The 26,845-nt window shown below is 46.3% G+C and overlaps 1 protein-coding gene across 1 annotated transcript; it reads left to right on the plus strand.

Moving 5' to 3' along the window:
- The first annotated feature begins 161 nt into the window (after positions 1–161).
- Positions 162–26,343, plus strand: MRPL48 (mitochondrial ribosomal protein L48). Its single transcript, XM_072993429.2, has 8 exons — positions 162–318; positions 4,034–4,086; positions 4,697–4,740; positions 9,239–9,324; positions 14,857–15,032; positions 22,124–22,226; positions 23,730–23,819; positions 25,986–26,343. The coding sequence occupies exons 1-8, from the start codon at positions 295–297 to the stop codon at positions 26,058–26,060; spliced, it is 651 nt and encodes a 216-aa protein (XP_072849530.2). The 5' UTR covers positions 162–294; the 3' UTR covers positions 26,061–26,343.
- Positions 26,344–26,845: the final 502 nt, after the last annotated feature.

Consider the following 26,845-nt stretch of genomic DNA (forward strand, 5'->3'; position numbering starts at 1 on the left):
CAGACTACGTTCCTAACCAATCAGAGCAGCCGCTCGGAGGAGGCTGTCCCTGATTGGCGGCCGCGGCGGCTTCCTCCCTCAGCCTCCTCCTGTTTCATTGGAAGACCATCGGAGCCTCAAAGAGAACGGAACTGCGTCGGAACTGCGCGACCAGGAATCAGGGAGTTGGAGGGACGCCTTTGTGCTGCCGGACCTGCATGGATTTGGGGGGCAGTTGAGCGCGGCGGACCCACTGCCGCTGGTGTTTTTCCTGCTGGGTCGCCGTGGTTACCGCCTGGAGGGGGGCCGCCGGGGATGATGAGCGCAGCTCTTGGGAAAGTATGTACCTCGTGGCGAAAACGGGACGCCCTCTGCTCCTTCTGCTTTGACCGAGGCTTCTTTATTCCGTTACTCTCTTTCCCCATGACTTTATATTTTGTATATTTTACTCTCGGCCACCGGTATGGCTGTTCCCAGAATCCTTTGCAGGTCCCCAGATTGGCCATATAAGATTATTGGGATTCCTTCAGCTGCTTCGGGTATTAATATTTGGTCGAGTGCTGAGAGGCAAGGGTTTAAGCAAAAGCAAAGCAATAGAGGTGGCCATCATTAAGTCCTTACCTGGGAGTAAGCACCACTAGGTGCCATGTGGTTTCTTTCGTTGTAGAGATGGGGGGAAAGGAAGTTTGGGAATAATAGAACTTTTGGATCTGGGCCCTCTCCAATTTCCCCAGCTTGAGATCTTACAGTCCCAAAAAAAGAGTAGCTTCCCTGAACTCTAGGTGTGAGTAGAACTGCAGCGCTCATCACCCCCAGGTTCTGTTAGCTGGATGTGCTGGCCTGCTTCTGAAATTAGCCGTGGGATGATGGCTGTAGGTCGGCTTTATCCGGGGGGAAAATGAAATTGTTTGAAATGGGGTGCTGGAGGAGAGCTTTGTGGATGCCCTGAGCGGCCAGGAAGGCTCCCAGAACATATCAAGCCTAAATTCTCTCTGGAGGCAGAAATGCTGAAAATGAGGTGGTCCTGCTTTGGGCACATCCTGAGAAGGCAAGATTCTCTGGAAAAGACAATAAAGCATGGAAAGGAGGAAGGCAGCAGGAAAAGAGGAAGACTGAACATGAGACGGACCGACTCCCTGAAGGAAGCCACTGGCTTGATCTCCAAGAGCTGAGCAGGGCAGCCGAGGACGGGACCTGTTGGAGATCATTCATTCATGATGCCACATAACAACAACAACAACCAGCCTTACCCTTTGAAGGGTGGGTGCCTTGCACGGATAAGAAGGGAGGTCTGTCTTAGGACCAGTGATTCATAGGAACATGGATGTGAAAGGAGACCCACTGATGTTTTGAATTGGACAGAAAGATCGGATTTGTTTGTAGCTGGTGGGGGATGTGTCAGTTTTCTCTGTATCAGGCGGACATTTTGGGCTTATGCTGTCTCCTTAAAAGAATGAGTAGAATGAGTGCTAAAATTGTTGGGGGAGGGACTCTCCTGATTCTTCCTCTTTGAGGCACCGGTCTGTCATTTGTGCTGTTTCCCACATTTCTTGTCATTTTCATTATGCTCCCTTCAGGTCTTTATTTTTTAATTTTGTACCTTTTTGACTGTCCTTTACCACTGGGTAGAAATGAAGCATGTTCACCAGATCGAGCTTGGGGTGATGTGGTTCCTTTTGCAGACCTGGGCAAAATGTGGCCCTTCAGATGTTGTTGAACTGCAACTCCCAGCAGTCCTAGCCCACACAGCCAACAGTGAGGAGTGTTGAAATTTGCAGTTCAGCAACATCTGGAGGGCTGCACTTTGCCCAGGTCTGCTTGGGTGGTGATGGTTTTCCTAATGTGCTCATAGAAACAAATTGATCTTGAAGATTCGGGGGGGGGGAACCAGACAGACCCACAGGACTGGTGGAAGACCCCACAAAATGCTGAAGAAGGTTGTGCTCAGGGTCTGTCAAAGGCCCGACAGCAGTGGCTGGCAGGTGGGTGAACTGAATGCAATGGCTGAAACAGAAGACCAAGGGGACTCACATATACAATGGTGCCTTCCTGTTGCACTGCCTCCCCCTTGTCAGTCTTGGCTTTTCACTTGCTGATAGAAAAGCTTGGAAGCTTTTAATGCATTCATTCATACACACATACCCAGGCCACTCTGGGCGGTTTACATGGTACAGTGGTGCCTCGCATAACGGGCGCCCCGTCTAACGACGAATCCGCATAGCGACAATGTTTTTGCAATTGCTTTTGCGATTGAATACCAATGTTTCCTATGGGGGAAAATTGCTTTGCTATGATCGGTAAGCTGTTTCGCTTACCGATTTTCGCATAGCGATGATTTTTCCCCAGCTGATCAGCGGTTCCAAAATGGCCGCCAGGTAAAAAATGGCCGCCGTATGGAGGATTTTTGATTAAAAGGTAAGTTTTAAGCCCATAGGAATGCATTGAAGGGGTTTCAGTGCATTCCTATGGGCTTTTTTATTTTGCATAGTGACGAATCCATATAGCGACGATTTTTGCTGCACGGATTATCGTTGCTATGTGGGGCACCACTGTATAATAAAACAGAATATAAAACAATACAATAACAAGACAAAGTATACATTTTGTACTTTGGGGAATCAATCCTGAGTGCTCACTGGAAGGACAGATCCTGAATCGGAGGCTCCAATACTTTGGCCATCTCATGAGAAGAAAAGACTCCCTGGAAACGATCTTGATGTTGGGAAATTGTGAAGGCAGAAGGAAAAGGGGACGACAGAGGATGGGATGGATGGATAGGGTCACCGAAGCTACCAACATGAATTTGACCCGACTCCGGAAGGCAGTGGAAGACAGGAGGGCCTGGCGTGCTCTGGTCCATGGTGTCACAAAGAGTCGGACACAACTTAATGACTAAACAACAACAAATAAATTTGAATGCATTCAGTGTGTGCCATCAATAATTTGTTGTCAGTCACCTCTTAAATATATTTCACAGCCAACTTGATGGTATGTAATTATTATTTATTAGTGTACTGGTATGTTAATTATTGTCCACTCGGTGCGGTTGTCTCTGTTTTATTTGGATTTTATAAACCTCTGTCAGGTCCCGTTCTAGTCATTTTCTAACAAAGCTAACAAATGTCAGCTTATGAAGCCTTAAGGTGTTCCTTATCCTAGTAGTTAATTGTAGTTGCCACTGTATACTTTCCCAAGATCTCCAATGTCTGTTTTTAAAACTAAAATCGAAGAGAGTGGCCTTCCAAGTAAATCATATAAGGGGTGTGCCGTATGGAATGGAAGTCTGGAACTGAGACATCAAGAACAAGCTCAGTCTGGAGCATTGAAAATGTTTCGGACAACAGCTCTTGCCAATTAGTATGACACACCTTCTAGGCATTATATTCTTAAAATATAAGTGTTCTAGTCTGATTTAGCCACCTGTGTTCCCGAACCCTTATGATATTCTGCCAAAGAAATGTACACCACATGTAAGTGATAAAATGTGCAAACAAGTGAAATTGGAGGCATCAGTTGCTCTAGTCTATTATGAAGTTAAGGAGTTATTTATTATTATTTACTTATTTAAAATATTTTTACCCCACCTTTCTCCTAATAAAGGACCACAAGGTGGCTTACACACAGAGTAATAGCATTCTAGCAGCATCGAAATCAGTCTAGATACAGTACAGTACTGGCTTTAGCCAAAACACAATATTAAAGCTAAAAACAGTGAATTATTCCAATATTAAACAAATTAATAGTATTATATTAAAGACGTAAGGAGGTAGAGCATGGCTAAACAGATTTAGAAGCAACAAAATTGAAACAATATTTTAAAACCTTCTAGACAGTCTGCCACAAAGGAAAAGACTGCCTAAGGAGAACTTCTACTAACATTTCACAGAGTTTACTGATGACTTGCAAATGTGAACAGGAAGTGAGAGGTGTGAGCTAAAATGCATTCTGCAAGAGTAACTTTGGATGAACTTTGGAAAACTGTCTGCAATCATTGTTGCTTTCTAGGAGAATAAAAGGTGTTTTTTTTGTTTTTGTTTTTCCCCTGTCCCACTAGGCGCTGTGCTTGGCCACGGAATCCTTTTTGAAAGAAACGTCAGTGCTTATCAAGTAAGATGACTAACATTTAAGCTAACATCTCATATCCTAAGCAAATGTATTAACATTGACAGGTATATATTATGATCTTTTATGACAGCAATAGAAGTTGCCCCAAGTCATCCTGAAGTGATTCTCCATTGCTCTCTTCCTTTGGTGCTTGCTTCACCGTAATAATCAGAGCTTGGGAAAGTCTTTTGAGGGGACTACAATTCCCAGAATCCCCTAGCTAGGGTAGCCCTTGACTGGTGGATTCTGAGAGTTACTTTTCCAACCCTTGCTATATCATCCTTTGTAGCTCGTGTCTTTAAAAATCACTCTTCCAAACTACTTTGTAGGATGTGGTATATGAGATAACAGTTCTGCTTGTTTGCTTGGTATTAAGTCCTCCTTGATCAGTGGTCCTCACTTCTGTGTACGATTGTGTACATGGGATCACAACCAAAGGCTCTTATAAGCACTTGTGCTTTGTGGCTGTTGCCACTTACACTGTCTCCAAAATTCTCTGTTCAAACTATCTGGGAGTTAACATGGGCTCGCATTATATTTCAGAAGTAAGTGTTTCCTAGGTGGAATGGACAACAGAATGTGATAATCAGCTTTCTTTTTCCTTTTCCTTTAGTCTTGGCTTAAAAGCATCCAGAAGGAATCCCATCTGTTCTGTAGGTAAGAATTTTTAAAACAAATGTTATCTATAACTGCTGTTGTAAGGAGAGCAATGCTAGGATTCTGGAGTGCGCCTGCTCCTCAGTGCTGTATGGGAAGAATCTTTTAAAAAATATTATAACTGTGTGGGTTGAAACCAGAAGCAAAAGGGAGAGGGGCCCAGTGAGAAGGGACAGAGAGGCCCTTCTCCTTGTCTGGTATGCACCGTATTTCCCTGAAAATAAGACAGGGTCTTATTAATTTTTGCTCCAAAAATGCAGTTAGGCTTATTTTCAGGGGATGTTTTATTTTTTCCATGGACCACAATCTATACTTATTCAAATACAGTCATGTCATCTTCTGGTGGCTGCACAATGGCGAAGGGCGGGGTTTAACTTAACTAGGGGTTATTTTTTGAGGTAGGGCTTATATTATGAGCATCCTGAAAAATCATACTAGGGCTTATTCTCAGGTTAGGTCTTATTTTTTTGGGAAACAGGGTAGCAGCCACATTGCTTACTGGGTTGGTGACAGGGATCACACAACCCTGCTGTTGCAGTGGTGCCACGGCTTGCCAATCTGTTTCCGGGCTGAAGTCAAGGTGTTGGTTCTATCTAATCTATAAGCCCCTACATGGCCTGAGCCTAAGTTGCTTATCTCAAGGACCATGACTCCCTTTTTATGAGTCTGGCTGGGTTTTAAGATCATCAGAGGAGGCCTTTTCTCTCAGTCTTGCCATCTTCACTGGTGCGTTTTGTGGTGATACAAGAGAGGTGCCTTCTCTGTGGCTGCTTCCAGACTTTGGAACTCCCTCCCACTGGAGGCCAGCCTGACCCCATCTTGGCTGTCCTTTTACAAGCAGGCAAAGACCTTGCTGTTCAAACAAGCTTTCCCTGAGGGACTGGCAGACTGAGTGCGGTTTTTAAATGGATTGTTGTACCCTGCTGCTTGGGTCTGGTTTTTTTTGGGGGGGGGGGGTTGTATGGTATTTGTTTCCTCCTTTCTGTATACTCACTGTTGTTCATGTTAACTACTATCTTTTAATGATGTGAACTGCCTTGGGTCCTTTTAAGGAGAAAGGTGGGGGTAAAATGTTTTAAATTAATACATGTTCACTTCATCATTAATGATCAGTGTGCCTTACCAGTGTTGGGTACACTTCAGAAATAGAAAATGCCAAGTCTTTGCAGATTGACAGCTGAGGAACAGAATTACGTTACTTTTTAAAACTGTAGTCTATATTCTTCTCCATAAGGACATCAATGTTAAATCAGATCAAAAAGCCTTCCTCCTCTTTTCTCCCCAATTATCCAAGCAGGTGCTTGGGAAGCCGACAAGCAGATCACGAGGGCAACCCTTCTGTGCCATCCCCTCTTCCTTCCTTATTTTATTTCTTCTTTTGGTGGGCTAGAGCTAAGGGATACATAAATTTATTGGTTTGGTGGATGTTTATTTGAGAACAGGCCCTGTTGAACTAGATGAGGCTTCCTTCTGAGTAATACAGAAGCACTGTATTGAGCCGTAAGAGTTTTAAAGCTGGTCACTTCATCTAAAGAAGCAGCTGTTCAAGAATAGGGAAGATGTGGCCCTCAGCATACATGTAGTTTCCATGGCCCACCCAGCTATATTTTTGTTAATTAAAAAAAAACCCAACCTGTGGTTTTTAATTCCTTGAGACCTCTAGGAAGAGTGGCGTTTGCATTAGGGGGATCACAGCGCCTACAGCTCCCAATTTAAAAAGATAAATAAATCTGAAAGCCAATGTCCAGTCACTGCCTGTTTTATCTTTAAACTATTTTTATCCATTTCCATGCCTTTGGTGGATGCTGAAGACAGTCCCACCAAGTTTGCTCAGATTTCAGTGTGTCCTCCTTTGTGTGGTACTGGCTGTCTAAGACTTTAGTCAGGAGAAGAGAGTAGGCATCCTTCAGTCTTGAGAGACGATGGTCACGTGCTCTGAATGGAGGACTTGGAACAGCAGCTCATGTAGTTGAGAAGGCCAATTCGAGAGTGACCATCTGTAACGGAGTTCTTCGGTGGCCAGGGGAGCACTGGTAGTAAAGGCGGGAAAGAGACACGGAGGCTCTTCATAAGGTTCAACATTAACACGTTTATTAATAACAGAACTTAATTCCGCAGTATCAAAAGGATCTTGCAAACAACTATCAGTCAATAAACAATATCTCTTGGGATGCACATCTGATGGTTTTTCTGGTTCCCCTAGAAGGGTGCTGGTCCGAATCGTTCGCAGTCCGTCATGGGACGAAGGGGGGCACTCCGTACCGCACATACCGTGCCACAGCACGGGTGCCTTGCCCAGTCTCCCTCCAGGGGTTTTTGTTGGAATTGTGGCCCAGGTCGGATCACCCTCGTCCCACCAGGGTGATTCCGTGGGTAGACAGTTACGGTCCATTCCAACGGGTCGTATCTCTTTCCTCTCCCCCCGGGTATTATGGGGTCAGGTAACAAACCTCCTCCCAATGCCAAATTTGGAAAGTCCGCGGTGATACCGGTCGCTGACCCTAGCCCAAGCACGGGCTCTGTTTGAACCCCTAGGCTTATTTGTCTCTCCGGGTCTGTGTCAGTCCAAAGACTGAAAATGTGCTCGCTTTTTCCCTCCTTTACCTCCTCCCACACTATAAGGTCTAACTCCTCCCCTCCCTCGTCAGCAAGACACACCTCTGCTGATTTCTCTACTATTGCCTCGGCCTGTTCTATTTCTATCAACACTCCCTCCACACATCCACTCTCTTCTATGGTGTCCTTCTTCTCTGAGGACGGCGCACTCCTTCTCACTCCTTCACACCATCTCTTCCACATTGAAGACAAATACAGTCTGTCCCCTGTCCAGCTCCCTGATTTGGCTGTTTTCAGAATGATCTCTCTGCCTTGGCCTACTGGACAAGGACCTCTTCAAATTGGGAGAGGCCACGATGCACCACCTGCCTCCAGGATGAACGCTGAGAGGTCAAGGTTTCCCATCTGTGGAGGTCCATTCCTAAGGCCTTCAGATCCGGCTTGCAGATCTTCTTGTATGGCAGCTGTGGTCTCCCTCCATTCAGAGCATGTTACCATCGTCTCTCGAGACTGAAGGATACCAAATCTAATTTAGCAGAAAATGGAGGGGGGGGGAGGTTCTTAATCATATTTGCAGAAACTCTAAAGCTAGCTTCCAGATTGTTTTCTGCTTCTAAGAAGAGGTAGAAAAATCATGAAGTGATTGTCAAGAAACAAAGAAAAAAGATTAAGAACACCAGTCTACCATGTAGATCTAGAGGAAAAAAAACTGGGTATTTTGCCTTCCCTTCTTCCACCACTTAAGATCACGTACTATACATGCTAGTTGTCTGTTCCAATTTTGCTTCAGAAACATGGGCTCTCAGATGGAGCTATAGTCTCTTTCTTCACGGAGTCTCGCGGGCAAGGATTTCACTGCCTGTGTAGAATGCTTATCCACCATTGAGCCCTTGAGCATTTCACTGGACTCATGCGTATTCTTGGGTGAATATTAATCTTAACAAGGGTAATGGCCAAGCCTGTTGGCCCACACCATTGCCCCACATGAAGCTGACTCGCTGCCCATTGCAAGGGGAAAGGTGGAAAGTAACAGTCAGGTTACCTTTCAAGAAAATCTGTTTATCGTCACTCATGTTCTGACCAAAGAAGCCCTGGTAAACTACCAAGAAAGCTTGGGGTTCTTAAAGGAGTGGCTCTCAGCCTTTGACGCTCCAGATGGTTTTGGATTCCAACTCCCTGAATCTCCGGCCACTGATTTGGCTGGCAGGGATTTCTGGGAGCTGAAATCCAAAATATCTGAAGAACCAAAACCCACCATTGCTTTAAAATACAGCTGGAAAGACTCTGGTTGAGTGGTTTAAAGTTTCATCAAAGTAGGCTAATTTTGATCATGTCTTTATGGAGGTTGACTGATTTCCAGGCATCTGCTATGGCCAGTTCAGAGGGTGAGGTCTATGAGTGCTCAGCCTATTACGAAGTACTGGTCATAACCTATAAATTCCTATAAGGCTTGGGTCCAGAGTACCTCAAGGACTGCATCTCCCCATATGAGCTTACTCAATGCTTAAGATCATCAGAGGAGGCCCTCCTGTCGGTCCCATTGTCAGTGCAGGCATGGCTGATGGGCACACGAGAGACGGCCTTCTCTGTGGCTGCTCCCAGGTGATGAAATGCTCTCCCTTGGGAGATCAGGGTGGCCCTTTCCCTTCTATCTTTCCGCCGACAGCTGAAGACCCACTTTTTCAGGCAGGCTTTTAACAATCATGACGGAGTCCCTGAATGCTCCCTTTTTTAAAGTTAAGATAGTTTTTAATGTTTACCTGCTTGTAATTGTTCAGTTGTATTTTAATTAGCATATTGTTTAATTGTTTTTAATGTTTATTATGTTTTTAACTCTATTGTTTTTAATATTGTGAGCCACTTTGTGTCCCTTTAACAGGAGAAAAGAAACCTATGGACTAACTAAATGAATGAATGTTTTGTTTTGTTTTGTTTCCTAAAGGGAACCCTCACCTTAACTGCCAGAGGCACTACAGGTCTTGTCCAACCCATGGCATTGGCCGGTTCAGGCATCTGCTTCCACCTCAGGTAGTCTGTCTTTCCTAGTCTGTCTTACTTCATCAGCTTCTTAAGAACAGATGTGCAGTCTGTCTTGGGAAAGCATGTCATTGGGTGTCATCTGATCAGGGCCCATACTTAGGAAAATTGCTTGCTTGGACTACAATCCCAGAATCCCCCGACTGGGGCGATTCTTGGAATTGAAGTTCCAACAAGTAACTTTCTGAGACTGTGGTTAAAGCAGGGGGTTCGGAATTAGAAGGTGTGTATTGATTTTTTAAAAACTCAGCACAAGCCATGGCCAAGGTACACTTTTAGAGATGGGCACGAATTGCAGTTCAGCCTAGTTTAGCTCCGCACCCACACAGATGTTGCGCAGGAACAGCGCACTCCCTTTTCCTCCCCCCTCTGTGCACTCGCCCATTCCCTAGATCAGTGATGGCGAACATATGGCACACGTGTCACAGTTGGCACACAGAGCCCTCTCTGTTGGCACACGAGCCATAAGTCGCCATAGAGAAATACTTACCCATCCTCCAATCCTGGATTTTGGCACTCCCCTCTGCTGGTGCAGTGGGCTGGCAGAGGGGTGCAATGGTGGCCATTACCAGTCTAGCCCAAAGGGGGATTGGAGGACCAGTATTTATTTGTTAATACCACCCATAGACCGGGGGGGGGGTGTTTGGCGGCGACACAAGCATTTAACCCTTGCAATATAGTAGCAGTTGTTTTTTCTAACCTAAAACTTCAGCATTCAGGTTTTAATTGCAGTATTGTCACTTTGAAATAAATAAGTTGATTTTGTGTTGGAGTTTGGGCACTCAGGCTCAAAAAAAGTTCACCATCACTGCACTAGGCACTCAGAGGCAGCCACTGCCCTCAAGCAGCAGATTTTGCAGTACCAGTGTATTTTTGCCATCTATCCATGGCATGGATCCACATGAATTTTAATGTACGCTCATCTCCAAATCATTGTCCATCTCCATTTCCTCGGTTGTGGCACTGGCATGAGAGGGTGGACAGGAAGCTTCTTTGAAGTGGCATATTTTCTCCCCACTTGTACTCTGCAAGTTCATGGAGTGCTCACAGTGTTGATGATGAAGATCAGGCTTGCCAGGTTTCATAGAATGAGCTGCTGTGCCAGGAAATGGCTGGGCTCCTCTTGAATCTCCAGGCCAGGCCAACAAATATGAGGAGCCGTGGTGGAAGGGAAGGAGCGAGTCTCATTTATTGTTATGGGGTGGCCATAGTGTTTGGGTACCCAACTCCAAACCTTTCCAAAAGGCAACAGGGCTCAATGACTTCCTGTATCTGTCCAACATGACACATAATATACTTGCTTAGGAGCTCAGACAGGGAACCCACAATGCCTAGCTCACTCCCTCACACATGTATGGAGAAATATGTTCCCAATTCCTGTGACATCATAAGACCCCACACCATGACTTCACAAAGACCCACCCCAGGCATTGGGACCCAGATATAATGAGGGGATGGGGAAGATAATCCTGAGACAGACCCTGACAAACAAGACTGCACTTCAAAACCATTCCAGAAAATTCTTTTATTGGTTTTGGAAAAGAGGCTAAATGGGTATCCTCAGCGGAGACAACAGCCTGGTTCAGCTCCAGCAGGACGCCTGCCTTCTGGTCCCTCGACCCCCCCCTAGGGAAGATGAAGCTTTGGGCCCTGCGAGAGAGGGAAAAAAACAACAACTAAGGGGCAAGCTCGTCCACTGCCGTCAACCGGCTTCAACCCAGGCGTAGCCACTGACCCATGTTCTGGCAACTTCATCCCAAAGTTCTGCCTGCCAACATCCACTGGCTTCCACCAGGAATATCCACCCGTTCATCTCTCCCACTCCACTTCTGAAGCCAGCCTCCGCCAGCTCCTGAATGCTTGGGTCACACTCACGCCCCAGCGACATCCCCATGGAACACCAGCCAGCCCATTCACATACACATTCACGCACATACACACACCAGCCAACTCTGGACACACACACACCTTCACTCCACTAGCCATTCACACACATGCGTTCCATCCACTGATATCCACCAAGCTTCCGCCAGCTGGTTTCAGGAGGCTAACGTCCCCCGGCTTCGTCCGCCAACCTCTGCCGGCCTCCGCCAGCTTCTACAGGGAGATTCCACCAGCTTCTGTCTGCACACATCCACCGACTTCCTCCCGGTCCATTGCCGACATCATCCAGCTTCAAGCCACAGCCCACTTAGCAAGTTCATCTGCTTTCGCAAGAGAACTTGCCTTGGGCAGAAGGGCTGGGTCCCCTGCAGCTGCTACCGCTCTCTCTGCTGGACTGCCCTCTGGCCACTGGCCTCCCTTCTGGTCTCCTGCCCAGCCCAGCAAGTCCCTTTTATCTGCCAGCAGAGAGGTGGGGCCCCTGTGAGGTCACAAAGACCCAGGAGAGTGGGGTTGGGTTCCCAAGACAGCAGCAGTAGCATCCTCGGGATTGGCTTAGTCCTGAAGATGATGTCAACAGTCCCTCTGATCATGTGATTCACCCACGAAAGCTTGCATTTTGCATGATTTTTTTTATTTGTGGCCTATTAATGTATCCCCTGTCATACATTAATAGGCCACAAAAATCTCCCCATATTGGCCTTCTGACAGGATTCTAGGCTGGTGCTCCAAATAGTTTTCTTCCAGCATTTGCTCCAAAAGGAACTTTCCTAAGCCCTGAGCTAGGGGGAAAAATGAAAGTAATAAATGAATAAGGACGGGCACAATCACACAATGAAGCCTTTGACCCTTTTTAAACCTCTTTTTGGACATTTTTTCTTGCCCTTGTCATGAAAAAGATATTATAAGGAGCCCGTTAAGAAAACAACCTGTTTGAAACACATACGAGTATTTTAACACCATCCCTGCACTATCAAAGATGCAGCTGTGTTTCAAAGACTCTCCCAGCCTTTGGAACTCCCTCCCACTGGAAGGCAGATTTGCCCCACCAGTAAGTATTTATTTGTTAATACCGCCCATGGGGGGGGGGGCGAAACAAGCATTTAACCCTTGCAGTGCTGGAACAATTGAGTTTTTTTTTTTAAAATTAAAACCTCAGCATTCACGTTTTAATTGTAGTATTGGCACTTTGAAATATATAAGTTGATTTTGTGTTGCAGTTTGGGCACTCGGGCTCAAAAAGGTTCACCATCACTGCCCTAGATGATGCATGCTTCTTGCTCCTCCTCCCCAGCACAACTGTCCAATCACCATTTGCAGTGCACACTTCCCTCCTCTGCTGCCTCCAGCAGCCACCCGCTGAAACGCAGCACCCCAGGCTTCCTTGTCCCACCTCCTTATCTGAGCGGATGGCTGCTAAAGGAGGCAGAAGAGGAAAATGCACACTGTGAATGGAGAGTGTGCAGTCCCACTCGGGAGGCGGGGCTGGAAGTGCATATTGCCCAGGGCATGGACGAGTGCACAGAGGAGGCAGAAGAGGGAAGTGTGCCATACCCGCAGAACACCTGCGCGGGCGCAGAGCTGAACTGGGCCAAACCACTGAACTGCAGTTCGTGCCCATCTCTATACACTTTAATAAATAAAAGTTGGCAATGTCTCACCTCTTAAAAGTGAGGCCAACCTCGCAGCCTGAAACTATCATAGGCAGTGTCCACGTTGCCATTTTCCTTGTGTGCTGAACCAACTATTTCTCTGTTAACAGTTTTATCCACGTGGCAGGTTACAAACACAAAATGCAAGCAATTCCATGACAGTAATTTTACTGAAGAAATAGAGATATGTGGGACAAGTGGGTTATTGAAAGAAAGGGAAATAAAATTCACTACATAAATAATTCACATTGCAAAATGAAAGTTTTTGGTAAAAGGCAGAAGAAATACAGTCTTATTTCAGGCCCAGTTTTGATAGCTAGCTACAAATTTTCACCTCTCTTTACAGCACTGGTCTTCTCCAACCACCCTCAACCAAATTGGTGAAAACATTTAAGTTACCTGCATTGATTTTTTATTTTGTTTTTGTTTGATTGATTGATTGATTGATTGCTGTTCCTCCACCGCAGCCAGGGAGATAAGCCACCCTGGAGCTTTTGATGAGATTTAACTTTCTGAAAGTAAGCCTTTTTAAATTGGAAAGATAGTGAACCCATAATTCATTTGGGCAGGGTGTCTTGAAGGCAAAAATTAAAATTGGAACCATTTATCCTGGCATGTCGAGAGTGTTCTGGGCAGGCAAGATTTTAGTTTAGCTCTTTCTCCCTGCCCAGCCTTCTTGCCCCAGTGCTGGCAAACATCTGAACTGGGTCTCCTGAAAGTCAGTGGCTTGTAGAGCAGGAAGGCCGGAAAAGCATCATCATGGTAACAAGGCAGGACTGCAGATCGGCAGAAGAGCAGCAGTTGAATAACGGTGGAAGCAAAGCCCTCAGGTTTGCTTCCCAGCTGAAACTTGGGAAGTTGCTTTTGAGAAGAATAAATGCTGTGATGTGCTCATGCAGAGCACTGGTAGGAGGGCAGTATTGGAGGTCTAATTCAGTGATTCCTAACCTTGGGTTACTCAGTTGTTTTTGGACTGCAACTCCCAGAAGCCTTCACCACCATCTGTGCTGGCTGGGGTTTCTGGGAGGTGCAGTTCAAAAAACACCTGAGTAACCAAGGTTAAGAAGCACTGGTCTAATTCATGGGAAGACAATAAGAGGGGTTTTTTTGGAAGAGGTAGCTGTGTTGACCCAACTCTGGGAGGCAGTGCAAGACAGGAGGGCCTGGTGTACTTTGGTCTATGGGGATCACGAAGAGTCGGACACGACTTAATGACTAAACAACAACAGTCATGTTAGTCTGTGTAAGTATATCAGTCAAAATCCAAAGGAAAACAAAACAAACAAAAAGGAAAAAGTCAAAACGATGTGGCACCTTACACCATTATATTTCAATTTCATGGATCGCATCCACTTCTCCGGACATACGGAATAAATTTCTGGGTGGGGCAGGGAAGAAGGAGCATGTGGTCTGTGATGGGGCCGTCCGATTGCCAGCAGTCAGGACAGGAGAGGGAAGTAGTTGCAGCCATGAGTGATCTGATGCAAACTGGGTGCTGCAGAGAAAATTCGCTGCCCCAGAGCAGTGCACATGTAAGAACATGAGGAGAGCCCTGTGGGATCACACCAAGGGCCCGTCTGTTCCAGCGTTCTCCATCCCCGCCGGTCACGCCAATGCCAGGGAAAGCCCACAAGCAAGACAAGAGCCAATTAGCACTCTACCTGTGTGTAAAGTGTTTCAGGGGTTCTTTTGGATCGAAAGGCAGGACTGACGTCTGATAGTACAAAGCAAGGCAAGGCCAAGTGCCATATTGGCTGCCGATTTCTGAAAATGTCCAAAATGTCGCTTTTTCATCTTCCGTTTCCTTTTGCCTCTGGTTGCCCAAATCAGAGCAGCTTCTGTTCCTAGAGGAAGAGTTCCAGGTTGGGAGTTTCCGCCACAGGTTCACGTTCTGTGTCCATTGCTTTCTGGACCAAGAGAGGAATGTTTGTACGTTCGGGCGCTCCTGGCTGCCGTGAAGATAACTTTTTTTCTTTCTTTCTTTGTCAAGGATCCCAAAGTGGGGAAAAAGTCCTTTGTACAAATGAAGCCGATCGTCCCTGGAACAGACCACAGCTACGGATCCCTGAACGTTGTGATGACCGGTTGTGACATGACCGTAGTGGAGCACTACGCTCAGTATGTCCACAAGTTCTGCAATCGAATGTCCATCAAAGTGGAGGAATGGTAAGGACCACTGGCTGCCGGCTCAGGGGGAGCCTGTGCTTTGGGTCTTACGGAGTTTGATGATGTCAGGACATGCTGGCAGGCGGGGGGGGGAGTCCTTGGTGGAACAGAAATACAGTGGTGCCCCGCATAGCGAGGTTAATCCGTTCCGGATTAACCCTCGCTATACGGAATCATCGCTAAACGGGTAGGGGAAACGTATTGAAACGCATTAAACTTAGTTTAATGCGTTCCAATACCTTGCTTACTTACCCGTTCAGCGAGGATTCCCCTTGCCGGCAGCCATTTTCGCGCCCTCGCTAAGCGAGGGCAGGGCACGAAAACGGCTGCCGGCAGCCATTTCCGGGCTTCCGGCAGTCATTTTGGAACCGCCGATCAGCTGTTCGGCGGCTCCAAAATGGCCGCCGCAATACCCGATCTTCGCAATGCGGGTTTTCCCCATTGTGAAGATCGGGTATGTTTCTGTATAGCGATCCCGAAAAAGGGATCGCTATACGGAAACATCGCTATACGGTGCACTCGTTAAGCGAGGCACCACTGTATAGGTAGTCTCCAAATCCCACGAGGTGCTAGCCTTCCTCTATTCAGCACTGGTTAGGCCTCACCTTGAGTCTTGTGTCCAGTTCTGGACACCACACTTCAAGAAGGATGCTGACCAATTGGAACAAGTTCAGAGCAGGGCGACAAGGATGATGATCAGGGGGATGGAAACCAAGCCTTATGAAGAAAGGCTGAAAGAATTGGGCCTGTTTAGCCTTGGGGGGAAAAAGATGGAGGGGAGATAGGATAGCACTTTTCGAAGACTTGAAAGATAGTCCTACAGAGGAGGGGCAGGATCTGTTCTCGATCATTCCCAGAGTGCAGGGCATGCAACAGTGGGCTCAAGTGATAGGAAGCCAAATTTTGGCTGAATATCAGGAAGGGTTTCTTAACTGTTAGAACAGTACGATCACTGAACCAATGACCTCGGAAGGTGGTAAGCGCGCCAACGCTGAGGCCATTCAAGAGAAAATGAGACAACCTTCTGTCCGATGTGCTTTGACTTGGATTCCTTCCTTGACCAGGGGGCTGGACTGGATGGCCTCACAGGCCTCTTCCCACTCCATGATTCTAGGATTCTGTGCCGTTGGATTTCTAAAGAGCAAATCTGCACATGCTGCAGAATCATGTAATGCAGGTGCTTCTAGAAAGCATATCAGACTGGAGGTTGAGACACCTCACCTCGGCAGTCTTCTCCTGCTCCACAGAAATAAATACATGGTGTGTGTAGGAAGCTATGTTGCACACAGCGGTCTCGTTTGGCGCGGTCCAAGAAGGTGATTCGGCTCATGTTCAGATTGGCTCTAAAATGTGTGATGGGCAAAGCTCTCGAAAGAGTACGGAAACCGCCTCCCAAATGCTGAAATGTATTCCTGCACTCCTTCCGTATGAAACTCTGCCGATGCTCTGAGCTATTGTTTTCTGCAGCGGCTTTTAGGGCACGCATGGCCAGCTTGGGGTCCCGCAGAGTAATTCTTAGGGGGAAACTCTGCATCGACCAGCCGTGCCTTGCACAGTTTGTCAGGGGCAAGACTAAAGTGTCTGGGGCTCTTTAAGTTGGGGGGGGGAAAGAATTATACAGATGCTGTGGTGGTACCTTCTCTGTTTAAGTCAGAGAACTAAATCCATCTTTATCCATTTATATGGGCGGCACCTCCAAGTGTAATTTTAAAAATAGCTTCTCGGGCTGAACCTATATAGAAAAGGACAGAGTTCTCCAGACTTTTTTTTGTACCTGCATTGTCTCTTTATCCTCTTTCATCTCTGTTCTCTCAGAAGAGGATGGAAATGAAGCAATGGAAGGATCGCAGCAAAAAGGATGACCCACTTTCTTAGCTCTTCTTATCTTCTCGTTTCTTGATCAAATTCTGTTGTCCTCTTGTCAGCTAGTCAGTGGCACTTTGAAGTTTCCAGGGCTACCAAAGGTTGTGTCTGTCTCTTTTTTTTTTTAGCCACTTGAACCAGCCAACAACCCCGTTCCTCTCCTCTTTTACTCCCTTGCTTCCTAGTCTTCCCTTTCGATCAGCTCAGCATTCCACAGGAAGCCAGCCCAGTCAGTTATCATGTATTTATATATTCATTCATTTATTAAACATGTGAAAGCCACCATATTTTGAAAGGTTTCAGGATAGGTTGCAGCCAGGAAAACTGGGAACAATCTAACCCATTTTTAAAATAAATAATTCTGCAACTGTATTCTCAAAGGCTTTCATGGCCAGGATCTGATGGTTGTTGTGGGTTTTTCGGGCACTTTGGCCATGTTCTGAAGATTGTTCTTCCTGATGTTTCGCCAGTCTCTGTGGCCGGCATCTTCAGAGGACATCAGTCAGAACTTTATGCTCTAGTGCAGTTTGTTTGGATAGTTGAGTATTTATAGCTGTGGGATCAGCTTTTGTCCTTTTCAGGAGATTGGGTGATGATGGTGATCAGCGTGTTTTTGTTGTGGGGTATTGTTGTGATGAAGGGGGGAGATTATCTATCACTGTGATTGATGGGTGTCTTTAGCTGGTTTTTTTTTTTGTGCAATGATCCCTGGTCCTTGTGGCTGGGTAGAGTTTGTTGACCTTTTGCAAGCTGTAAATTTCAGTGCTGGAAGCCAGGCCTTGTTGAGTTTTAGATTTTCTTCTTTTTTTGTTGAAGCTCTGCTGGTGTTTATGGATTTCAATGGCTTCCCTGTGCAGTCTAACATAATGGTTGCTGGTGTTGTCCAGTATTTCAGTATTTTGAAATAGAATTTCATGTCCAGCTTGTTTTAGGGCATGTTCAGCTACTGCTGATTTTTCCGGTCGTTTTAGTCTGCAGTGTCTCTCATGTTCTTTGATTCTGGTGTGAATGCTGTGTTTTGTGGTTCCAATATTCTGCAACTCTTGGAGTTTTATTTATTCATTTCATGCATGAGATATATTTATAATCCTGCCTTTCCTTTATTGAGATTTAGGTGGCATTCATGGCTTTTCTCTCTGCTTTAGCTTCACATTAACCTCTCAGGGAGCTTAGGCTGAGAGTGCTTCACTTGACCGGGGAAACACACTGGGCTATAGCAATTCTTTAAAACAACCTTTTAATCTTTATTGCATTTTAAAAAGAAATTATAAAATAAGTAAATAATTATCACAATATTAGCACGTAACCAAAGTAACTTTCTATTATCTCTTTCGCAAAACAGTAAGTCTTTAACATTTTTACTTCCTCATTTTCCATCAAACATTTACTTTTTTGCAATCTTAATACAGTGGTGCCTCGCATAGCGATCGCTCCGTTGAGCGACAAAATTGCTTAGTGACGGAGTTTTTGCTGTTGCAAAAGCGATTGCTTTGCGATGATCCCTATGGGGTTTTTTCACTTTGCGATGATCGCGGGGAAGCGATCATGGCAAAGCGACCCCTTTTGAACAGCTGAACGGCGTTTCAAAATGGCTGCTGGGATAACAAAATGGCCGCCTGCTGTTTTTCCTCGCTTAAGAGGCAGCGAAAATGGCGGCGCTATGGAGGATTTTCACTTAAAGGTGAGTTTTTAAGCCCATAGGAACGCATTAATAGCATTTTAATGTGTTTCTATGGGCTTTTTAATATCGCTTAGCAATGAAATCGCTTAGCAATGTTTTTTCCAGAACGGATTAACGTCGCTAAGCGAGGCACCACTATAGTGTAATATCGTTCTTAATTCTTATTTTATCTCCATATTAACCATCTTCTTTACTTTGCTTTTACTTCTGTTGAGAGCAGTTCTGCTTCTGATTTAAGCCTAAGTCACTGGGTACAGGTTTGGAATATTTCTTCCGTTTCTCTTTAAGCTAATTCTTTACTTTTGGCTGTGGGAATTCTTTGAGTCCCAGTCTGAGACGCTTAAGTTGCAGACCACCCTGGCTACCGCACAGAGGCGGCTGTCTTCTTGTACGTGGATGGCTGAGTTTGGCTGCAAACGGGTTGGCGCTTCCTCCTGAACGTCACAAATAGAAGGGACGATTGCTGGATGCCCTGTTTTGAGGAGAAAGGCATGATCTAAACAAGGCTCTAAAGTAGCTCTTGCCCTCCTGATGTGTAGTTAGACCACAACACCTGTTATCACCAGCCTTGAGATTTGATGCTTTCTGGGGATGGTGGTGATTGCAGTCCAGCATATGTGAAGAAGCGCTTTTATAGCCCTCTAGCTGCTTAACCAGCTGTGATGGAAGACAAGAGTGTAGAGAACAGTGGATGAGGGAGAGGGAGAACGTAGTGTATGGATGGCCCTCAGGGCCAAAAACACTATGCACCATAACTTTCTCGTGGACTGGGATCCATAAATATATTGGGTCTCTAGTTCTAGAAAACTTTGGAGGAAGAGCAGGTTTCAATTGTTCTGAATTCTTGTTTAAATTCTCCTCGCTCCCAAGTGACCTGCAGTGCCGTTCCAGACATCTGAGAAAGGACAAAGGAGTGCAATCCACTTGCATGTTTGAACAACGAGGTCTCTCTGTTAGGCACATTGATTTTCCCTTTCCTTCCCTAAGTTCAAAGATGCGTCTGTACTGTTCCTCTTGTCCAAACCTGATTCTTTTTCTTGCTTTTGGCTCTTTGAACGTTGGCTTTCTTTGGTCTTAACTAGACGCCTCCTGAAAGTAGGACAGGGTGGTCTTAAAGATGTGTGTTGGAGAAGCTTCATGAAGCTGTCGGATAAAGTCAGATCAAACACCAGGTAGGAAGAAGCCGCATGGCAGAGTACGGTATCTGCTCTCTCCGTTAACAGAACTGCTAGCTAGGTAGCCAAATGTGAGCATTAAAAAGCATATATATAGATAACGAGAACTAAATTGCATTTCAATCAAAGTTTCTCTGGATCCACATGAGGTATGCAGGGAATCACTAATATATATAGACTTATAAGTGACTAAAAAAAAGAAGTAGGTTTCACCAGGAGCAACTGAAGGAGGTGGAAGCCAGAAACCTTTTGCTTATACTTTTTGGTTACATATACGCTTGATACAATATCTATCTTTTCAAACCTGTTTTCATATCAGTGAGCGGTAGAACCTTATTCTTACAAAAGAGAAAGCGGGGAGTGTCACATGAATGCAGATTTCCAAGACAGGCTGGTCAAAACCAGTTGCAGCATGAACTAACCAGATATTAGAAGTCATGAGTATGATGGCTAACAGTAACTAGTTACTTGTTTGGGTAATGCAAGTGTAATCTGATTTGATTGTAAAGGTAATGGGAACAAGCAGGAATGAAATTACTTCACTGATGTAGTACCATTTTCAAGTTATTTACAGATGTTACTTTTTTAAGGCATTTCAGAGGAATTGTCCATGTTTCCCTGCTGTTCTCTGAATCAATCCGAAGTATTCTGTTCAAATAACGGTTTACTTTTCCAACAACTTTCCGTGCTGATGGTGAAACGTCAAGATCTGTCACACTAAAGTGCTGTCTGAATAGCAGCTTTAGAAGTGATTGCTTTAAAGGTCCTCTGAGAGAGGGAGAGGTATCTGTAGGCATCGGTGTTATTTGTCTCTCACCCTGTTAACAAGATCCCCAGATGCTATACTTCGGTTGAAATGGCTTCTTCTCCACAATATTAAATGGGCACAAACACTTTTCCGTGGGTGTTGTGCTCAGGGCAAGGGCAGCCGGTCAGCCGCAGCACCCAGGACAGCACCCAGGACAGTTCCCACCGTGGCTGGAGGTGAATGGAGTCTTAGCTGCAGGGAGTGGAGAGCTTTTTCATTTGCTCAGGTCAGGACAGCTCCAGAGATGCTGCCGTTGCTGTTGGTACAGAGACCACAGGTCCAGGGGTCATTACATCTCTGCAGTTGCAGACCTGGCTGACCCTGGGGGGGGGTCACCTCACAGCTCCCCAGCCTCTGCCCCTGTGTCCAGACCAGTTGCTGGACCTCCTCCATCAGGACGTAGAAAGAGAGGAAGGTTTTCCCCTTTGAATTGTCCAGTAAAAGTTGGACTCAATGACCCTTGGGTTCCTTCTCGTTCTGCGGCTCCATCAGTCGGTCTGCCAGTTTGCCTCCTTTGCAAGGCCAACGGCCAAATTAGCCATGCTTTGGCCTCCTTCTGATGGAGGCCCACCCAGGGAACGTCATGGCTCAGCAGGGATTTCGGACCCGTCTCCAGAAGGTGAGCGGGGCCCAACCAGCCTTCTGCCTCCGTAGCAGCACCTGAGACAGTTGGCAGGACACTACAACTGCTACCCCACATGATCATTTGCCTTAGAAAATGGATTTTGGAGGCAAGAGGACAGAGGAAAGGCTGTTGGTTTCACTAGCCAAGAAAATACATCCACATCTGACCATGAAATGATGGAATCCAAAGTGATAGTAACTTAAAGGTAGACTTTTAAAGGAAGGAACAAGGAAAAACTTGTAACAGCAGGGCAAAGACGTGATTCATTCATGCAAACATAGCTCCGAATGTCACTTAGAATGATAAAATTCCTTGGCCATTTTGCTTTCAGCCTAGATTGTGATGATTGTTGTCTTTTCTGTTCTTAGGGCTAGGACTACCCTTGGCTGGAACAGAAGATAACATGGCAGTGTTAATTATTTTATTTCATGTAGCAGAGACCACGTTTATGATGGCCCATTTTGCTTTTCATGCTTTGGGATTACAGATTTCCAGTAAGACATTGGCCACACATTCATACACTTACCTTTGTTCATTGGTTTAATCCTGAATATGCTACCAAGGTTAAAATGAGGAGGAACCCCTCATGCTGAACCTCAAGAAGACATCTGCACATTTTGGTTTTCTTTAGTTGCTCGTCCTCTGCCATTTGGGACAAGGCCTGTAAATAAAATAAGTTTTGCCGTCCCCATCCCCCATCCCAAATCTGCTTCTCGTTTTGCAGGCACAGAAGCAAGAGTTTATCGTAAAGATGCCTCGTTAGCAAAAGCCATTTCGCCCCTTTTGACAAAAGCAGGCAATCTCATTTGCAGGGCTGGGTTGTCCAAAGACTCCCTCCCAAGTCTTCCTCCCTGCAACTGAATGTATTTTTTTTTTGCTGAAGAGTGCAAAAGGAAACATTGTTGATGGGGTGTTTGTGTGTGTGTGATGTTTTCACAGCTATGCTATGCCCACAAAGACCATGGAGGTGTTTGTGTCAAAGGCCGAGAGATCCAAGAGTAAAATGGATTCCGTTCTTACAACCCATCAGCGTGTGGTTCGGGTGAGTGGTGGGTCCTGTCTCACTTTTTCCCTTTTCTGTTCTTGACATAGCACTGCGCTATTGCACAAAGCCATCCCTAGCTGACACACTGGCTTAACAACCCTTCCCACAGCGCTCTTACCCCCTCCTACAACTAATTCCAATACTACCACCCACTCACCCTAGTATCGAAAAACTCAACATTTAAAACCTCTACGGTTGATGCTGGCACCACTAGGTACCACTGCATCAGGAGGTGCCATAGCAAAGAAAGAGTTTTGAGGGAGAAGCAAGGAGGGGGGTTGGGAGGTGAAGCCCCCTGCAATCCTGCGAAAGAGTGGAGGGGGGTATAGATGGATGACAGGCAGAGGTTAAAAGGCAGCCCCCATCCAAGAAACGAGAGAGATTGTGGAAACACAAGAATGGGCTCAAGCTACAGATTTTGGTGGAACATCAGGAAAAAACTTCTTAACTGTTAGAGCAGTATGACACGGGAACCCATGATCTTGGGAGATGGTGATTGCTCCAATGCTGGGGGCCTTCAAGAGAAAACTGGACCACCCTCTGTCAGATCTGCTTTGATTTGGATTCCTGCCCTGAGCAGGGGGTTGGACTCGATGGCCTTTATAGGCTTCTTCGAACTCCCTTATTCTATGTTCTATGAGATGAGATGGGAGTATGAAGGGAGATGACAGCAGAAGTGTCATTTATAAGGCACATTAATTCTCCAAGAACCACTCTCTGTTTCAAGCATGAACTGTATGAGAAAATAAGAAATCAGCTTACACCCCTCTAGCCACCACTATGAAACCAGTTAAGTTGTGTGCTGTAGTCCAGCAAATTTCAAACTTAGATCCAAGTGTCCTTTCTACCGGTTTCTTCTGAGCAAATGCTAGAAACCATGGAGGTGGTGCTTTCTTTAAAATCGCATTGGCATGTGCCAGCAGCAACCCTCCTTTTCAGTTTTGAAGTTACAGTCCTGTGCCGATTTCACCAAACACACGCAGAACTTTTTTCTAAGGCATTGTAAAGGTGACAGCCTTCAACCAGAAGGAAGTTATAACTTCATATTACTTAATGGTGGCCATTGGCTAGTCAACAAAAATCACACATGTAAACAAAAGTGTACAAAAGGCACATTCAGCTATTACACTTGAAAATGTCCTGTTTGCTGATTACAACTTAAAAGAACTTTGCAAAGGACAGGATTAACAGTTTAAATTTTCAAACAGCTACTCTTGAAGCGATGACAAACCTCAACAGCATCTTAAAAAGCAGAGACATCACCTCGCCGACAAAGGTCCGCATTGTCAAAGCTATGGTTTTTCCCAGCCATCACAACTAGTATCCATGCAGTTGGGGGTCCTACTGGGAGTTTTGACTAAAATGAATTTTTCTAAGCTGCCATTATGAGCCAGTTCTATGTTGGGTCTAGTTAGGTGTTTTGGTTTGTCCCTGTCCCATCTAAGCCCCTACTCCAAGTAGCCACTTCACTCGTTTTTCTTCCTCCTCCTCCTCCTCCAGATCAGCGGTCTGAGTGCAACGCTTGCTCCCATTTTCTTGGAAATCCTGCAGACTAATCAGCCCGAGGGAGTCCATCTCTTAGTGAAAGAGGTAGGTCGCTTCTTGCTGAACCATTCATGTTTAGCAGGAGGGCTTCTGGGTCTCTTAACTGTCACAACAACACGTCTGTAGAAGCACGCAACAACCCTCCCTCCTCATCAGCAACACAGACACCTGATTGTGGGAGGGGTTGACCACCCTTCCGACCGAGTGATTTGCTGGCGCAAGGCTGTGGCACTAGCATGTAGCTCAAAGCCACATGTTTGGGGCTCAGATGTGCCCACAAAAGCTTCAGTGGTGACCATGCATTGACTTACTAAGAAGTGTTTGTGAAATAAGCCAACATTTAAGCCGAAAGCCCACATGCTACCAGTGGCTGTGGATGTGGCATCTCAACAAGTAACTTGCAACCCAAAAAGTGGGTGCCCGCGACCCTTCCCAGTTGGCCCACGTGTAAGTCTGTTGCCGGACTTCCTTTGTCTAAACGTCCGTTGCCAGCGCAGGCACGGCTGGAGGGGGACACCAGAGAAGCCCTTTTTGGCGGCTGCTTCCGGGTTGTGGACCCGTCCCTTTTATCCTTCCACTGATAGTTGAAGACCCACCACTTCAGGCGGGCTTCTTGGTTGCTTTCTGCCTGCACACTGTTGGAAACAAGATACTGAGCTTAAATGCATATTCTGGTCAAACCCAGTTGTGGCGGGGGCGGGGGAGATGTTACACAAAAATTATAACTTTCTCTTGGTTGGTAAGAAGTCTTGGGGAAAGGGTGGCAGTGGTTTGTCTTTGAATTACTGGGAATATATTTCAATTTAAATGGAGTACATTTCTACAGTGAAAGAAATAAAAGCTAGCACCGTCAAGGAAAATCTAGCATATATCTCAGGAATGTTTTGATTTTCTTCTAACCACAGAATGAGAGCAATTTTCTTAGTGTCTCCATTTTAAAGCAAAGATCCAGATGCTTAATTGCTTTTCTTCCTTTTTCATCAGTTCTTAATTTGTATGCCATTAGACACCCTTTATCAAGTAAATCTTGGGGAGCACCATGAAGCAAGGCCACAGCAGTGAGAAAGCCAGATGGTTAAGGATTAGCTGAGAAGTGTGTCGGCAGCCGTGTCCTTAGTAGTTCAGTTCCTCTGTCTGTGACCAAGATCAGAACTAGGGATGGGCACGAACCAGTTCGTCCCAGTTTGTAAAGGTGGCAGCACAGATGCTGCTGCTTCCTTTCCCCTGCCTCTTCTGGGCTCAATCATCCCCTCGCCAGGCCCAGCGTGCCAGCTTCCTGCACCTCCTCAACTCATCTTCCAGTCCTGGCAGCAGCTCAGGCTTCTTTGCCCCGCCTCCTTGGCTGATCGCCCACTCAGATGAAAAGGCGGGACAGAGAAATCTGTGCTCTTGCTCGTGACTGGGAGATTAGCTGAGGAGGAGGAAAAAAGCAAGCAAGACGGGCTTGATGAGGGGCTGATTGGCTGCGGAGGCAGGGGAGGGGAGCAGCAACACCTTGTGCTACCATCTTTACAAACTGGGACGAACCGATTCGTGTCCATCTCTAACCAGAACATAATTCTCCTTGCTGTGGAGCTCTGCAGGCTTTGCCTCTCACAATTGGCAGTCTTTCCTGTTCTCTGCCTAGGGTAGCAATTACGTTTCCCAACATCATCCTTGAAGGTTGATTGGGAAGCTGATGCTGAACAACTGGTAGCACCATTACTGCATCAATTAATCTGTCAGTGAAACAGAAGAATCATCATAAAGAGTTAAAAAACCCACAAAAAGCCATCAGCAGTGACTCTCCCACTTGTCGAGAGCCTTTGCGACTGGTGTAGTGTGCAGAAATGATACCCTAACCATTTGCAGGCTCTCCTTGAAGCTCTGCTCATCATCTCTGTGTTGAGAGGGAGCGGTGGCAACCATGAGACCAAGGGCGCTACTGCTGGGGCTGTACCATAGTGGTAGAGCTCCTGCTTGGCATGGGGGGGGCTTGCAGGTCCAATCTTCAGGCAGGGACTTAGGAAGGCCTCCTGCCTCCAAGCCCAGACAGCCCTTGGCTCTCTGTCAAGAGTTGGCGACACTGCCTTCAAGCAGTCCAACGGTCTGATTCAGACACCTTGTTCTTGGCCATTGTGCAAACATCCATCCTACAGCAGGTCACCTTTGGTCCAGACCCGAAATGGCCTCCCCTCACGTTCTGTGTCTCCCCTCTCTGTCCCCCTGCAGTATACGGAAGAAGATTTCCAGGTGCGACTCAAGAGTCGTCCAGAGCTTGAAGAGCTACGGTCCAAAATGAAGTGAGCCAAGCCGGCGATTCCTCGTAGGTGCTTTTGCGCAGCAGCGTTCGGCTCAGTCCCTCGTGGCTCTCCACGACACCGTGGAAAGCAAAGCATTCTGTTCGCCGGGCCAGCTGACTCTCCCGCTTTGGGCCTTCCGTCCACAATAAACAATAAAACAGTCTTTGGGGGAGGGGTCTGATTTGTATCTGCGGGGCTGGGAATAGGGAGCATTTTCTGCAGTGTGAAGGTTCTTGTTTGCGGGCTCCCCCCTCTTTGAATAAACCACGAGGCTCTTTCTTTTCAAATGGATTGGTTCTATTTATTAAATCAAACAAGGGGTCTTCAACGTTAACAGGTGCATTAGGCAACATCTCTTGTTCGAGCAACGGCTCTCACAAAGGTGACCACAAACTGGTCTCAAAAGGATTAACAGGTTTTAAGTCCCAAGGTCCAGCAAGTACCCGGTCTGGGTCCCCAGATTCCGGATCAGGTTCCATAGGACTCAGAAGCGGGAGGGTCTCCTCGTCCCCCGTCCATCCCCATAATGAGGCTCCCTCTCCCTGTGGGTCGCCCCAAGGTCCAGAAAACACCCCATCTTCCGTAGCTCTTCTAGATGCCATGCCCAATGTGCTTCATTCTCTCTGGCTATGGCTTCCTTTTCCTCTTTAAGCCGTCTCCTCCACTCCCGGGTTTCTGACTCACCCCAGTACAAAGATCTTTAAGGCAACCCCTTTTCTCCGGTTTTCCGCCTTGGATTTAGGAACCCGGACTTCCACTTCCCAGTCCAGGGATCTTGCATCCACACAT

Source organism: Pogona vitticeps, chromosome 3, assembly GCF_051106095.1.
Source record: "Pogona vitticeps strain Pit_001003342236 chromosome 3, PviZW2.1, whole genome shotgun sequence".
Lineage (NCBI taxonomy): Eukaryota > Metazoa > Chordata > Lepidosauria > Squamata > Agamidae > Pogona > Pogona vitticeps.